General features: G+C 35.1%; 1 protein-coding gene across 1 annotated transcript in view; it reads right to left on the bottom strand.

The window, feature by feature from the left end:
• Window positions 1-15,995, bottom strand: part of LOC137298977 (ETS translocation variant 1-like) — a 73,639-nt gene that overhangs the window by 8,049 nt on the left and 49,595 nt on the right. Inside the window, exons 6-8 of the mRNA XM_067831407.1 lie at window positions 13,893-14,140; window positions 7,280-7,345; window positions 6,778-6,864 (exon numbers count right to left, since the gene is read on the bottom strand). Coding sequence (XP_067687508.1) covers window positions 6,778-6,864; window positions 7,280-7,345; window positions 13,893-14,140 — 401 coding nt within the window. The remainder of the gene's footprint in view (window positions 1-6,777; window positions 6,865-7,279; window positions 7,346-13,892; window positions 14,141-15,995) is intronic.

Genomic DNA, 15,995 nt, shown 5'->3' with positions numbered 1-15,995 from the left:
AATCTACATAAAAATGCACTCTCCATTAATCATTACTTAATATTATTTCAAACATGATCTTCAATAAACTTGTTCTTCTCAAACTCCAAACAAATTTTATTCTTCTTAGTATACAGCATGGTCTGACTCCATCACCATGTTACATCTCAGAGAAATAAAACAAAATAGTCTGTATTTGAATAATTCATTTATATCATGTTCAAAGTCATTATCAAATGATTTAGATTTGATTAATTAATTCTATTAATGTTAAATATAGGTGATGACAGTCTCAATTTCATTCCCATTTTAAAATTATGTAAAAATCAATGACGACACTAAACAGACAAAATTACTACGGAAATCCTACACGCACAGAATGAATGAATGGGCATTCAATTAGGATAATTCCCAATTAAATCTGCAAATTAATCCAATGTATTAATATTATTTCTCTGTCCTTTTCCCATCTGAAACATTAATCAAAATTTTCATTTGGAGCTCCATGCCATGACTTGTCAGAGAACAAACTCTGAGAAAATATTAAGGACTGGTTTAAAACATGATGCAACACAAAAATACCACAAAATCAAAGTTCACCATAATCTATACAAAGGATTATTAGATATCCACAACAAGAATTTTCACCACACTGTACCTGTATGTGAATACCTATTTCATAACACATGCATTCACTTCCTATACCTCTGCAATTGGATTTGAGCTGTACTTGAAATAATTTTTTTTGTTGCTATTTATGCCTTGTATTTTAAAATAAAACTCGTATAGAAAAAAACTCTATATCAATATTATGTATCTATTCTGTGAAGCATTACAATCATACAATAGCATTAAAAGGAATCATTTTCACTTCAATATAATTCATAGTAGACTCTTACTACAAAGATAATCATAATTCAAAATGACATGTTATAATAAACAATATACCATTCATTTGCCAAGTCCTTGCCCTTGTTGACAAATCCCATCACTACAATGACCTTTGGCATTGATCATCTAATATAAAACATGATAGTGTCCAGTCCTCAAGACCTTTGCTAATTGACCAATTATATCGCACCCATCACCTTCACTCCACACACGACCCTAATGAAATTACCACCAAACTTCAGAAGGGCATCGGGGCAGGTCAGGGCTTGCACAAAGATCTAAATTAACCGTTCAGCTTGTAGATGTCCCGATCTATTGAAACTCAATCTAGACCGTGATGAAAAGACCTCTCATAATGAACATCAAAAAGCCAGGGTATCTTGCAGCCAGACTCTCTGAATTACACGCATCTATTGGATTTGAAATTCCTCTGTGACTTTGATTGTACAAGGGCTAATTTCGTCAGCGCGATCAGGACTGGGATAATTGCAGGCCTCGACATGAGCCATATGTTAGCTGTAAACCAAATGCTTCATAAGACTCTATCACATCGCGATGAAATCACTTGAGAATGTCCGCAGCGAGACGATACAGCCCCCTCACAACGCTGCTGAGTGCATTGCTCACGATGTTGAAAAATCATTTGGCTTGCCGTGACAGCCTCTTTCTGGCAAAGCCCAGCTGATGAGCACTGCTAGTCGCCTCACTGTGAAATCATCAGGGATTAATCGCAGCATGAAGATACAAGATTGTCCACACTGCTTGATGAACAAAATCCAATTTGTTCAAGGAATCGCAGAGAGTCAAAGCAATGAGAAACCTGGCCATGCTAATTCTGCATAGAATACCACTAAATATGCTCAGTGATTGCTATGTTGAGAGAGGTGCCTGATTAAATGTAAAATCAGATTTCAAACCCCTTGTTCCAACTCTCAACGCTAATCTTATTAATTACTGCCACTTTCGCGTATTTGCACTCAAATACTGTTATGTAATGTGATTGGAATGTCCACTAGAAAACATTGTTGTATTATGTGGTTGATGGCAGAGGTGTAGAATTAACTCTCACAAATGCACAAGCAGTAATTCAAAACAGGTTTAACAGTTTTCAGTTTGAACTACCCAGAAAATCAAATCATAAAAAAGACAATTTTTTTCTGGAGTCTAAGGGATTATTTCTTTCTGTCAAAAATAACTGAAGAGCAAAAGCTGCATATTTTGCTTCAAAAAGCATGAAATTATATGAACACGATGTGAATATGCATGTTATAAACAAAGAGATTGAGGAAAATACATCACAGAGATCCCAAAGAGATCCCAAAGTCATGAATTGTGTATTTTTAAACAATACATTGTCATGTAGTTTTTACCTGTCATAAGTATTAGTCTTATCTTACCTTAAGTAGGTTTTATTTCTTCACCCTTTCCTAAAGTAACAAATCTTAAAATTTTTCCAGGTATTAAAATGTTTTTTGTTGTTTTTTATTCTGATTGGATTAATTCCTTTTTTAAACTTCAAATTTTCTCTCCAGTTTTCTTTATACCAAAGGAAAAGAAAGCAAAAGAAAAGAAGGTGGTGTGTTTGATTTGAGGTTAATTATAAAAACAGACTCTTTGCACAGTTTTAACAAAAAATACAACCATAACATTTGGATAAAAGTCATTGCCTTTGAATAAACTACATTATTTTTTTAATTGTCTGACATAAGATTAAACAGTAGAATACAGTATAGTGCAAAATTCTTATATAAACGCTATGAAAACTTCACAAAAGTTTACCACATTGTGCCATCTACATAAAGAAAAGCTGTCAAGACAGGTTTTACATTAAGAAGTTGACAGTAGGAGCTATTTTAAACATACGACTGATAAACATGTTCAGTTGAAAAACTGAAATCAAACAGCAATTCAGGAAAATTGTTTGTAGGGGACTGTTGAGATCAATAAAGATTTTTTTCATCATTGACAGCATTTTTGTTTCATTGGCCATTGCTGCAGACTGTGAAACCTTTGATTCCAGGCCCTTCAAAAGAGCAACGATGCAGTGTCTGTCATATCTAAGCTTATGATTAAAAGCCAAAGGACTTTTCTTGTTAAAAAGCTCTTAACTACCCATTGTGAATATTTTTTCTTCCTCCAGGTAAATGGCAAATTTTCCTGACATCGTTTAACTGTATTTTATGGGTTGCATGTGTGGAAATCAATGTGGAACAGCTTCTGTACTCATGTTTTCCGTGTAACCTGCAAATCCCACATCCTCTACATCCCCCTCAGCTCTTAGCCCTATCAATCACTACAAACATAACGTTTGATTACCAGTTATTAATTATTCATAATTACACTAAATAGGGTCAATTTTGGCATCTAACGACCATCAAGGCAGCACAATAAATGCACTGGCCCAGTCTGGTCTTTTCACTAGCTCTACTTCTAATGAACGAAGAGTATCGTGATTCAGCAGTCATATTCTGTGTGTTACTCAGTAGAATTTGACAAAATAGGTAAATTATGTTATCATCGACATGGCACTAATAGTCATACTGAGAGGCTTTCTAGGTGTGCACTTGACATTAATGTTAACGCAACTAATGTTAGGTGCAGGCTATTGTTCGATGTTGGCTCTGTGAAGGTGTGTGCACAATAGCATTTAAAAACTGTAGGAGTTCAGAGAAAATTAGTTAAAAAATTATTTTGAACCTGTTAACATCGTATTAAACTAAAGTCTAATTCACCAAAGCGTGTCACACTTTTGTAATATTTAACAAGTACAATCATTTTTTCAAAATTGTTCTCATTTGTAACAATACCTGCATGTAACTGTCTTCAAGGCCAGTTAAATTTATCCCTTAATTGACTGAGGAATTCCTATACCAGGGAGGAAATATACATGAAAAACATCAGTTTATGGATGAAAATATTCTTAAATTTAAAACCTCTCCAACAAGGAGGGTAACATTAAATAATAATTAAGCTTGATTCGTTCACTATGCATCTGGGACTTTTTCTCAAAGAACTTGTGCAAAACAATACTGTAAATTGAACTAGTTTGACCGAGAAAAAAACTGTATATCTCATTTATCTTTACCAAAACTCTCATTTTACCAAATGCATGAAGTCCATGAACTTTATCTGTTTTCTCTTTATTTGCAAGCAAAAATGTTATCAAACGTTATCCTACATCATGAAAATATCATTTCAAATATATTCAATATATTACAAACAGAACTGGCTAACAATCCATTCAAACAATGTTGTCCTATTATAAATTATGTCAGATTTATGAAGCAATAAACAATGTAAAGTGATCAATCACATGGCACAATACAATATTACTTATTCCAAGGGTGTTCTAATTTCACAGGGATCAAAATTCATGGATCACCCTGCACCTGCAAAGTGCAACTGTCTCCAACAAAGCTCTTTCTCTCTGAGGTTAAAGACATTATGAGGATGCAATCCTAACCACCCTTGGTGGGCAGAGAATAATGGCACAGATGAGTTTATTGGAGGGAAAATTTCATTTGTATTTTAATCAAAATCTACTTTTATTGCAATTTTTTTCATCAGTGTATTTCTTTAACAATAACTTTAATGATGTAGTCTTCATTATTTCAAATAGGGTGATGTCAGATTGTCAGAAGTACGTTGTAGGAAGAACAAAACAAGAATTCTTTGTTATATGGTTGGATTTTTGTTACTTTCTAAATGAATTCTTTGTATGTACTTAGATCTACTCTCATAATTATTAATGTTTGACAAAAAAGTATGCAATCTGTTGCACAGAGCACAGAGGTATATGATGCATTACTTGTGTTTTCGTGTGAGGCTGAGTGGGTTAGTAGTGTAAGTGTTCACTTGTCATGACAAAGACCTTGGTTCAAGTCCAGACACATGGATGCTATGTATGATTTCCATTTGAATGACCATCACTTATGTCATATATCACACATTCCCTGACACACCAATTGACCAGTCACATTCTGTTGATTACATATTAACAAATATGTTTTTTCTTCCAATAAAAAAAATAAATCACTATTGTTTTAATCACCATTATATAAGACAAGTGGGATGGTATATGAAGACTTTATAGCTATGTTCCTTGATATAAACTGTAATAGCAAGAATCACATCATTATCCTCACTGACACCTCAAAACTAATATCATCATGTTATTCATGAGAAATACTCTTTGTTACAGGATAACACGCATGTACAGTTGATTGTTCATCCAAGCTAGACACGAATCATCTGCCAGCCTGGATCATTTAAGCTGTTGAGTTGGTTGTCAGTAAAGAACTGGGTGATTAACATTATATTGATGCCAGTCCCTGCTAACTGTTTGTTCAATGGACAGTTTTATGACCAATTTACGATATGAAAATATGGAAAGTGCTTCATGATTGTTTTAGTAGCTTAAGGCACAATTAGTTTCATTGGTTTTTTTCACTACAATTGATACTTGATATAAATAGTTGTCATTTTATTTACTGAGTGTTGTCAAGCTGTATTATATCACAGAGAATGGATGTGTGAGTCCATCTCTTTGACCATTTATTTCAAAATGGTTCATTACTTCATATCTGTGTGCATATGAAGTCTTTAAAGGGCATTTAGAAGTGAAATACATAAGGATGAAGATTTTATGGATATCAACTTCTGTATTATGGGAACACAAAGTTTCGGAGTTAATGCTTACTCCTTCATCAGGTGAAGGAGTAAGCAGTAACTCCGAAACGTAAGCATTAACTCCGAAATGTTGTGTTTCCATAATAAAGAAGCTGACATCCATATATTCTTCATTCTTGTGAGCATACGCATGGAAGACAGAATCACATGGATAAAAATGGCATGAAACAAACTTTTTGTCTTAAGAATAATTTTACTTTGATTATTTGAGATATATGGCTGTACATCTATACACACACTGTCTTCCATTTCTGGTGTCCCTAAATGCAATGTCATACTCACTCACTGAATGAGCAGGTGAGAGTAAGAATGGTTTTATACTACTTTTAACAATGTTCCACCAATATCATGCAAGGAACATCAGAATTTGGCTCAACACATTGTACCCATGTGGGCAAATGAGCCTGGGCCTTCCACATGATCGGTGAATGCTTTAACCACTAGGCTACCCTACTGCTCCCTTAACCAAATGAACACCAGGCACACAATTTGTGTTTGGCCAAATGAACATGGAGTCCCAAACTGTCAGACCATATATCACATAAAAGTTGTATATTTCTGTATATTGATTGATACCAGGTCACCATGATACAACACTTACAATATTGTGTGCACTCACAAACTGTTCAGGTCTTCACCTTTAAACAGATGCAAGCCCACTTGCACATACATGAGTTATTACTGTATTTCTATATAGAGCATCCAGACAAAGTCAGTGCCCATGACCAAAGTCTAGATCAAAATTTAGTAATCCTTATAAGTACGCCTACTAAACCGAAAATTAATATGCCAGTGTTTTACATATATATCATAGAAGACAGTAGGATAGAAAGGGTGAATGACTGCACTTGTAACAAAATTGTTTGGTTTCATCAATGTTTGAACTGAAGCTCACTAATAGTAAATGTCCTCAAACTCATATTTAATTTGTCGTGTATTATACATAATAATCCCCTAACTAACTTTGTTGCTTTAAATATAACATTTTATTTGCACTAGGGCTGTTTGTGCAAAGTGTCCTTGTTGATGGACAGAGTTAGAGTCTGTACATTAAAGCATATCTCAGCAGTAACAAAGGTCCAGCAATATCTGGGTGGGGACACAGTTGACCCTTGTTGGCAGGCACTCTGAAACCAAGACGAGTCCATTTTCTTCATACCCTAAAGGGAGGACCTTAAACAAGGAAAACTATCGAAAACATGAACTCAAGTCACTAACCTTTATGTTTTTCTCTCAAATGACTGAAGTATGCTGATTCGTCGTGATAGAAAAATCGCATTGTGTTGTCATACGGGTAGGGCATTCCTAGAAATAAGGAATTTGACATAAACTTTTTGCTATAAAATTCATTCAGTCAAAATCATTAGCATGGTTTTGTAGCAATTTTGAACTCGGTGATTTTGTTCACAACTCAGCAAAGATGTTAAAGATATTTATGGTATTTGATTTGATTTTTCACAAATGTAGACAAGTTGTGTCTTAGGCTCTGCAAATCCTGTATAGTTCTAAACTGACTTGTACTGTACTGCATTTGAGAGTTAGAAACACAGCAACCACAATATCAACAATAAAAATGATGGTCAACTTTTTAACATAAATATTTTTTTTTAAAATATTTTTAAACAGTATTTAGACTTAAAAACACAAATTATATTCTATTTAAACATTCACAAGAAGACATGAATAAATAAAATAAAATAACAAGGAGCCAAGTACTCACCTTCCTGAGGACTGCCATGGTTGGTGAAGTCTGGTCTGGGGAAGGTGGGGCATGGCCGTAGACTTTCTACAACATAAAAAACACAGCGTACACACTAATTTCAGTTGCAGACACTAGTGTCAAATATCATTGCGCTAGTTATCACACAATCATTTCCAACCCAAGGTGCAGACCAGAGCCTCCATGTTCTTATCAACACCAGTCAATATTTTTCTGCCTGACCCCTAACTTAAGGTACTTACACTTGAAGATGATGTAGTGCCGCTCAATGAACCCCATACAATATTTTCTCTAACTTGAAGACAACATGAACCTTTCGAACTCCAAAATGACTGTGAACTCCATATAATATCTTCTCTTACCTCAACACAACATTAACCTTTCACACTTCAAAATGACTGTAAACTCTCCTGTTTAACTTCAACACAACATGATCTCTTACTTCAACACAACATAAAACCTTTCTAAATTGTGCTCCTCATATTAGAAAGAATTGTGAATGCCTTCTAGTCCATGGAATACCTCCTAATCATAAACCTGTGAATTCCTGTAACTTCATTGTGACAGAAGGTCCTGTAACTTCAACCCAATTTGAGAGTCTTTACCTTCAGTAAAATATGTCCCTCTTAGAAAACAACTGAAGTCAACATAACATAAACTGCTCCAACTATAAAATAATGAGACTCTTCCAAACTCTAACATGATGTTTCATCTTACATCAGGACACAAAAATCCTCTCAGCTTATATCAATAATGAAAGTCCCTCAAACATCAACTTAGTTTAAGTGCTTCGAGTAAGTCCTGTAACTTTTAAATGATGTGAGCCCTTCTTACTGTATAAAGAGTCCTTTTAATATCAATATAAAATAAGCCACTCTGCTTTCAAGACAAGGTAAGTTTCAGTAATTTCAACACCAAGTGAGTCCCTCTTACCTCAACACAATACTACTTATCATAACTAAGACATGTTGAAAGTGCCCGAATGTGATACCTTATAAACTTGACATAACTTACTTTCTTTAACTAAGGCCAACTGTAACCCACTTGACTCCAGACCTTTCACAACAACATGATCATAATCAGCATGTAGACATTGGCAGAGTGAGCTCAGGACAGACAGTCCGCTGTTGATGCATTACATTAGTCTACAATCATAGCCCACTGAACCAGGTGTAATCTCATGTGATTTGTACAGGGATGTTGGAGACAAAATGCAACATAATATTTATTTTGAGACCAAAATTTATATATTGTAAGAGAACTTGAGCAAGAACAGCACCTTGAACAGGTGCTAGTTGCATGGATATGTGTCCTATAGAAATATTCTAAAATAAATAACATCATGTTTATTGTTTACAACAGTTTGGAATTCAGAATGATACCAATGACTAACAGTTTATTCCATGTGAACAAAAAAAAGATGCTGGTTTGTTAAGATAAATCAAAATTCATATTCATAAACACTTTTAGTAAAGTCCAACTTGACATGAAAAAATAACCAACAAAAAATGAAAATGTAAATCCCAAATCATCAAAAATCACTACAAGACTGATCTAATGGCAAGTTTCACCTTGAGATACTGAATGGTTTATGAGCTAGGTTCCTGTAATAAGCACAGAATAAGATCAAATTGGTATAAGATATATACAATATAAAAGAGAATACCAAACCATTTTACCACTGGAACTGTGTAGAAAATTTTCACAAGAAATATTTATTTAATAGTTCTTCTTCAGTTGATGAAATCATAGACCCCTACTCCTTTTTCCATGTAGGGGAATGAAAAAGAGACAAGAGACTCCCTTCACTTTCAGTACAGGAAATAATTAAAACTAGACAACTACCACAGACTTGCATGGGCTGCATTAGATATATTGCTTCTGCGTCTGTATGACAGACTACCAAATTGAACATCAAAGATTATTCAACTGTATAAAGTTATCTTATTATTACCAAAAACATTATCAACATGATCTGTTTAAAAAAATAAATTATATTTTACAAAGTAAAACTAGGTTAATCATATTATGAATTTAATTTTAGAATCATTCAAATACCCTTCACGATCAATGATACAGTTTGGAGAGGATTGTACTCCTCAGCTAATGACTTCTTAAGCCCACATGTGTCTGTAGTAGCCACAAATTAACAAGCAGTTGTGAACCTGTCATACTCTATCCCTGAATCAAAGACAAGGTCCCACAATATCTCCAAACCTGATATGCTCTCTCACCATCAGACTTAATTCAATTACATGGCCAGCGTTCTATACAATCAGACATCATTCCATTCTCCACTGCACACTTGGATTACCTAGACGTATTCATCCCTTTCCATCTTCTTCATCCCAGTAAATTGAAAAACTAGACCCATATTGTCACGGTGTCTTATTTTAATTCATTTTAATTAGATTTTGGCATAAAATATGATCAAAATTCAGAAAAGCTTGAAAGAGGGAAAAATCTTGAAGACTGAATTTTGATTTATGGTAATATAACTTTAATTATGTGAAAACTGTGTTCATACTGTTCGTCCCTATCTTGTTGTGAAGTTGGAATTTGAATATAAGTTAGACCAAGATCTCCTGCATACATTGTTCAGTGTTTTCATGTTCACTTCATATTTGTTGAGCACTTATGGTCCACATTTGAAACTAATTATCTTTGTTATTCATCAAAGATATGTTTATGTATTTTCATAAAACATCTTGTGGAAATGTGTTGCCCATCTATGACAGGAACTGAGTTATTCCTTTGAATAAAATGTCGAAGACACCAAGACAGGATAAGGGACTAGCTTAAAACATATATGTTTGTGGTTTCCTTAACAAATTCAGAAAAATAACAAAAATGGCTCTGACCTTGTTTCAGCAAGTCAAACACAAGAGTGATGGTGTTTTATGACTCAAGTTGCCATGCAATAACTGGATTATACTGGTAAATAACAATGCATGAACAAGATGACACAGTGGTCGACAGAATGAGCAACACCTCATCCTTTCATGTAAAGTGACACATAACCAGTAACAGTATGAGAGACCATACAAGTCCTATAATACTATTGTAATGTCACATATATTATTATAAAACAGCATCAAAGGATTCCAACTCATGTGATGTGATAAAGACTTATTCTGCCTAAATAATATAAAATCACAGATTTTGGAACAAGGCTGATTTTTATAAGATACCAATTTTAGAACTGGGGAGATCTAAACACCTTTTTAGTTATGAAATTCAAAGCAAGTTTTCAAATGAGAGACAGCTGGCATTTAGGAACATGTATTTTGGATGTACCACTTGCTAAAGGCATATATATAAGCTCTCTATATAAGGAAGAAATGGCTGGCATCATACCTGCTAGTCACACTACTGAACTTGAAGTTATTCTTTAGAAACTCAAAAGTGTTAAACACACAAAGAGAGTAGTCAGTCAATGGCTTCAGTGGATATCTTTCATATACTAATGTTCTGCCAAATTAAGAATATGGCCATTTTGCCCGACTAAAATGATACCAAACCATGATTGTTGGGCTTCCCAAATTATCTTTTTGTAAAAGTCAGATCAGGTGAATCCATGATTAACTTATTATGAACAGTTTGGCATAGAATACATGATTCAAAGCATGTGAATGGTCAGGTGCAGAATACATTATTATGAAATAAAAAACAGCTACAGAATCTCCATTAGATGTACAGTTTGACAGCCGACATTGACAAAATGGACATAATTCTGTAAAATACATGGGAAGTTGGTAAAAAGGAATATTTGATAGATCACAATTATAATTATTTATAACAATCTGCTTGGGGACCAGTTGCCAATGACACTTGACATTCATCACAGCAAGATGTGATTGTTAAAACATTTAGATAGATTATCAGTTGGAAAATGAAATGAAATGTGTCATAAATAGACTGTTTGAAACATGGCTAGATGACAAAGTTAATTGAGTAACAAAACAATAGGTGAAGATGTAATATTTACACATCTTGTACTGTTGTATACTTTTAATGCCCAATCACATGGTGGTTTTAAGTTTGTTCAAAGTGTAACATTTTCCAGTTTTATGAATTCATGGCACACAAAAAAAAACCAAAAAATTATGTTCTCATGGCCTGAACATCCATTTAGCACATGAACCATGCTCAAGAACAGCTGATATAAACATCTGCAACTGGAATTACATTCTGCGTCATACTACTCAAAAGCATTTCCAACAGATATATACATTACAGTATATTAATCCTTAAACTATTATTTTGACTTAAAATGATACAGCTAGAACCTAGTCATCAATATTCATGCTCAATGACAGCTCTCAAAGCAAACTGTGTAGCTATTGTATCATGTTTTTCAATTTAGCAGTATTTTTATAGTCTATTTGGCTCAAAAGCAGACCGATGAATTGCAATCTAACTCAAAAACTGATAAATATAACATGCTTAATGAAAAGCTGATCATAATCAAAACGTCATACCCACTCTGTGAGTTTTTTGCAGAATTTTGGTTCTAATGATAAAACATTTGTTTGACAAACTATCATTAAAATATTGACACAGTTCACTGTTTATTACAAGGGAAGAGTGCAGAGAAAGGCACAGTCATTTGTTTGAGAAGTAAGTGCACAAGTGCCAAGAAAGTTATTTATTCATTATCATGTGCCGAGCTATCTCTGTGTTTTCTTGTACACCTGGCTGTCCCTTTCTCTGTACTCCTCCCTTGTAACAAATAGTGTAATGTGTCAATATTTTAATGATAGAATGTTAAACAATTTGTTTATTTTAAGGTAAAAATTCTGAAAAAACCTCACAGAGTTGGTATGATGTTTTAATTATGATCAGCGTTTCAATGAGTATGTTATGCTTATTAGTTTTTGAGCTAGACTGCAATTCATCGATCCACTTTCGAGCCAGACAGACTGTAGCATAACTGTATTGAACAATGGTACCATGTCTGATCCAAACTAGGTATTTGTAAACTTCATTTAGAGAGTTGGGCATTTAAAAAGAGTCAGTCAAACTGACTTTATAACTTTGGTGGATTGATATTTTCACCCTAAGTTTCATGTACTTTTAAAGGGGGAGGGGGATTATGCACCTTTATCTTCAGTGTGTGTGGTTATGGAAGTTTCCCTGGCATTAATGGCCTATATACATGAAATACTAGTACTTGAGACAAACAGTCCTTGTTAAAGTTTGGGATTTAATGGGATCTGTGGATGAGGGTGCTGGTGTTTTTCTCTAACACTAGGTCCTGATTAATATCTGCACTGATTGATGACTTGATGTGCTTAGAGTCGCAGGAACATTTTGTAGAAACATGTACAATTTGCTCGACATATGCAAGCACTTCACTTGGAATACATCCGCCTACAGTTTGTATTTGGTCCAGGGCAAAAGGTGTTTTTTAATCAGCTAACCGCTACTGCAATTGTAAATTAATTACCAACCATTCAGTATCAGTTCTTCACAGTCTAAATTTATCACAATAAATCTTTTCTACGAGAACAGGGTCTACTTTGAAACACAAACATAGCAAAACACCTTTTTCATGCTCTTTGGTGAATTTGGGCTCTATACACAATTGTAGTTCTTGAAAAAACTCACAAAAACATGATACAAAATAGAACCAAGATCAAACTGTGCTCTTCAGACAAGGAGGTGAAAAAGAAAGCTGGTGTCGTCCTCTAGTGACCTGAGACAGGAACTAAGTCATTGAAAATCCTCCCACATAAGAGGGGGAAACTTGTCGGCCCTTAAGATAATCTAAACAGTTGCGAAGGTCTGGATTTCGGCAGGCTGATAGATACCATAGCTTTTGTACTGCCAACGCTTAAGAATGGGTGTACCAAGAAATTATATATCCCTTAAAGGACCACCTCATATCATCTCAATTTTACCATTGTGGCATATATTATTTGCTTGTGATAGTTGTAATACTGAACAGAACAACTGTAATAAGCCTAAATAACATTATCAAAATATTTGTCAACTCATCATTAGCTCAGATTACACAACTTATACTACCATCATCATGTATGACATAAAAGAAACATAGAATGGACACAAATGCACCTTTCCGCAACACGGCACTAGAAATAGACATAGAAAAGACAAACAAATTTACATCCTGAAACAGACAGCAATAGGTCTAAGATGTTGATCGAATGGGTCATTAAAAATATGTACCCGCTGAACTACTGGCTATTTATCTCTGGCAACTGATTCAAAAGGACACGCTTACGTAGAATAAGTTCTCCAATATTTGAAACAAAGAACATTGAGACAACGTAGGGTAACTCCAACTATTTAGGACACTATTTTCTCTGATTAATCACAATCCTCCACCCATTTCCCATCAAAAGTCCACAAGTAAAGTGTGTATCTCTTGCTTTGCACAGACAGTTTCTTGCTCAAGAATATACGTTGATAGGACGGATATTTTTAGCATGAATCTACAGGATTCTGGATGAATATGGTACTGAATGGAGATTACACATTGGAATCCACGAGTACGTGATGATTGTTTTGTCTATTTAGGGCTATATATTAAGAACAAACTTTCATAAGCATGTTCCGTAACCGAGTCAGTTATAGAAGTACTACTTACCACAGCACTGACTTCCATCAAAGGAACTTTCCCGTGGTTCCTGTTTGATGGCCAGAGATCCCGAGTGAGCGACTGGGGCAGATGGGTACCCGTGATTCCTTCCCATGTCGTAGTTCCGCTCATAGTCGTGTTTCAGCATTTGTTGATGGTAGGGATGGGGCAGCACTGGAGGGGGGTGGGGGAAGGCTTGTGGGCGGGGCTCAGGGGTAGTGTAACCGCTGCTTGGTTCCGAATGAGACCGCTGATACCTGAAACATGGAACTTTACGTCAAATACGGTTTTGTTGAAATAAGGACTAGCACAAACACTTGAAACAGGTACAAACACGCGTTCCTGCAAATGGTTATATGATGAAATACTTTCAAACTAGACGGTGAACTCCACATTGAATCATTGAGCAAATTCAGAAGAATGTTTTCGTGTGCCCTTGTTACCAACTTACAGTTTGTTGATATCCAACATGATCATCACTGTAAGAATAAGAACTTTTCTTGAGCCAAAATGGCTTGATTCACGTTATTCGAATTCTTTATTGACTTCGAACCTGTTACCGCATTTTAATGTGATAAAAGTGAATTCAAGATAAAATTTGGCAGAATAAATACAGAGGTGTGTACAGAATACAGTATTTGAATTATTAAAGGACACGTTCAATATTCGTGTATATATTTTCTTGAATGTTATAAATATGTATGCTAAATAACTGCCTTAACAGAATCCTTAGATGACAATACACAGGGTCAATTATATACAGTATAAATATCCATGGGTTGGTGTGTTAAATAAACTGGATGAAACACAAAATCAATCAAAAGAAGTCTTAGACAAATGGAAAGTCCAATGTTCTATTCCAATCATACCATAAAAATACACCCGTGAATACTGATCTTCAGTAACCCATGCTTGTTGTCAGAGGCGACTAACGGGGTTGGGTAGTCAGGCTCGATAACACGGTTCCCAGTTGCGCCGATCGGTGATCATGCTGTTGCTCACTGGATTGTCTGGTACAGACTCAGTTATTTGCAGTCCGCCGTCATATTTCTGGTATATTGCTGAGTGCGGTATAACACTGAACTCACTCACTCGCTCACAAATATGTTCATACGTAAAATAATCAAGAGGCCATGTGTTCTCAATCACGTGAGCGTATCCTGCCCCATTGCTGGTACCCGTCACAACACATGCACAGGCAGGGCAATTTCACCTGACACAGCACTACAACATGTAATACAAGTCAAAATAGGAATTATATTCTACAATAAACAACTCAACAGACGTCAAGAACAGACCGATTCTGTCATATTACGATGATTAATAATTCATGACCGACTGACTAGTATATTGTGATATGTTCCAAATTAACAGTTGTTGATCACGCTAAGCACTAACGTATTTTGATGCATGGTGTAATTATTTTGACGTCTAGACATTATCCTGAAACGGGATCATGTATCCCTTACAGTAGAAGCTATTTGTCATTTATCTCAAATTGGTGAAATAGGTATTTCAGAATTACAACGTGGATTTATGACAACCTGACTAATGGTCAGTAGGGGTCGTCAAGTGGCATCCTAAAAATTCAGATTTTATATTTGTTTACGTGGAGTAAATATCTCAATTGAATGCTTGTCTGTGAGACGTTACTCTAGTATATATTTTTACATATTGCAGTCTGTGACAAATTATTACATTCGTCCTCGGGAGGCATACCCGTATACGTTTAACGCCGCCATATGGGAATAATATTGGCGTAAACAACAACAATACAGCATTGTATACTTCCCTTTATAATCTCCATTGCCCGAATTATATGTTGTTAATGAAAACGTTAATCAAAATAACATTTGTTTTGTTCCAGAAGTTAAAATGAGATCTTTCTTGTACCAGCTTGAGTCCTGTCAGGCTCAAAAGGCAGTGGTCGAACAACCTCAGATCTGTCATTGCATCTTATACCGTGACATCGTAACCAGTAATTAAAGTAATACGCAGTGTCAAAAATACAGTAACATTATGGCTGTGCTCGCGGCATGCAAATGCAGTGTTGGTTCAGAAAAGCGAATGTAGAGACTTCCCCGTTGCAGCACAATTACAATCTTCCACAGG

Source organism: Haliotis asinina, chromosome 10, assembly GCF_037392515.1.
Source record: "Haliotis asinina isolate JCU_RB_2024 chromosome 10, JCU_Hal_asi_v2, whole genome shotgun sequence".
Classification (NCBI taxonomy): domain Eukaryota; kingdom Metazoa; phylum Mollusca; class Gastropoda; order Lepetellida; family Haliotidae; genus Haliotis; species Haliotis asinina.
Note: the sequence above shows the minus strand (reverse complement) of the source record. Positions and strands in the feature narration are given on the sequence as shown.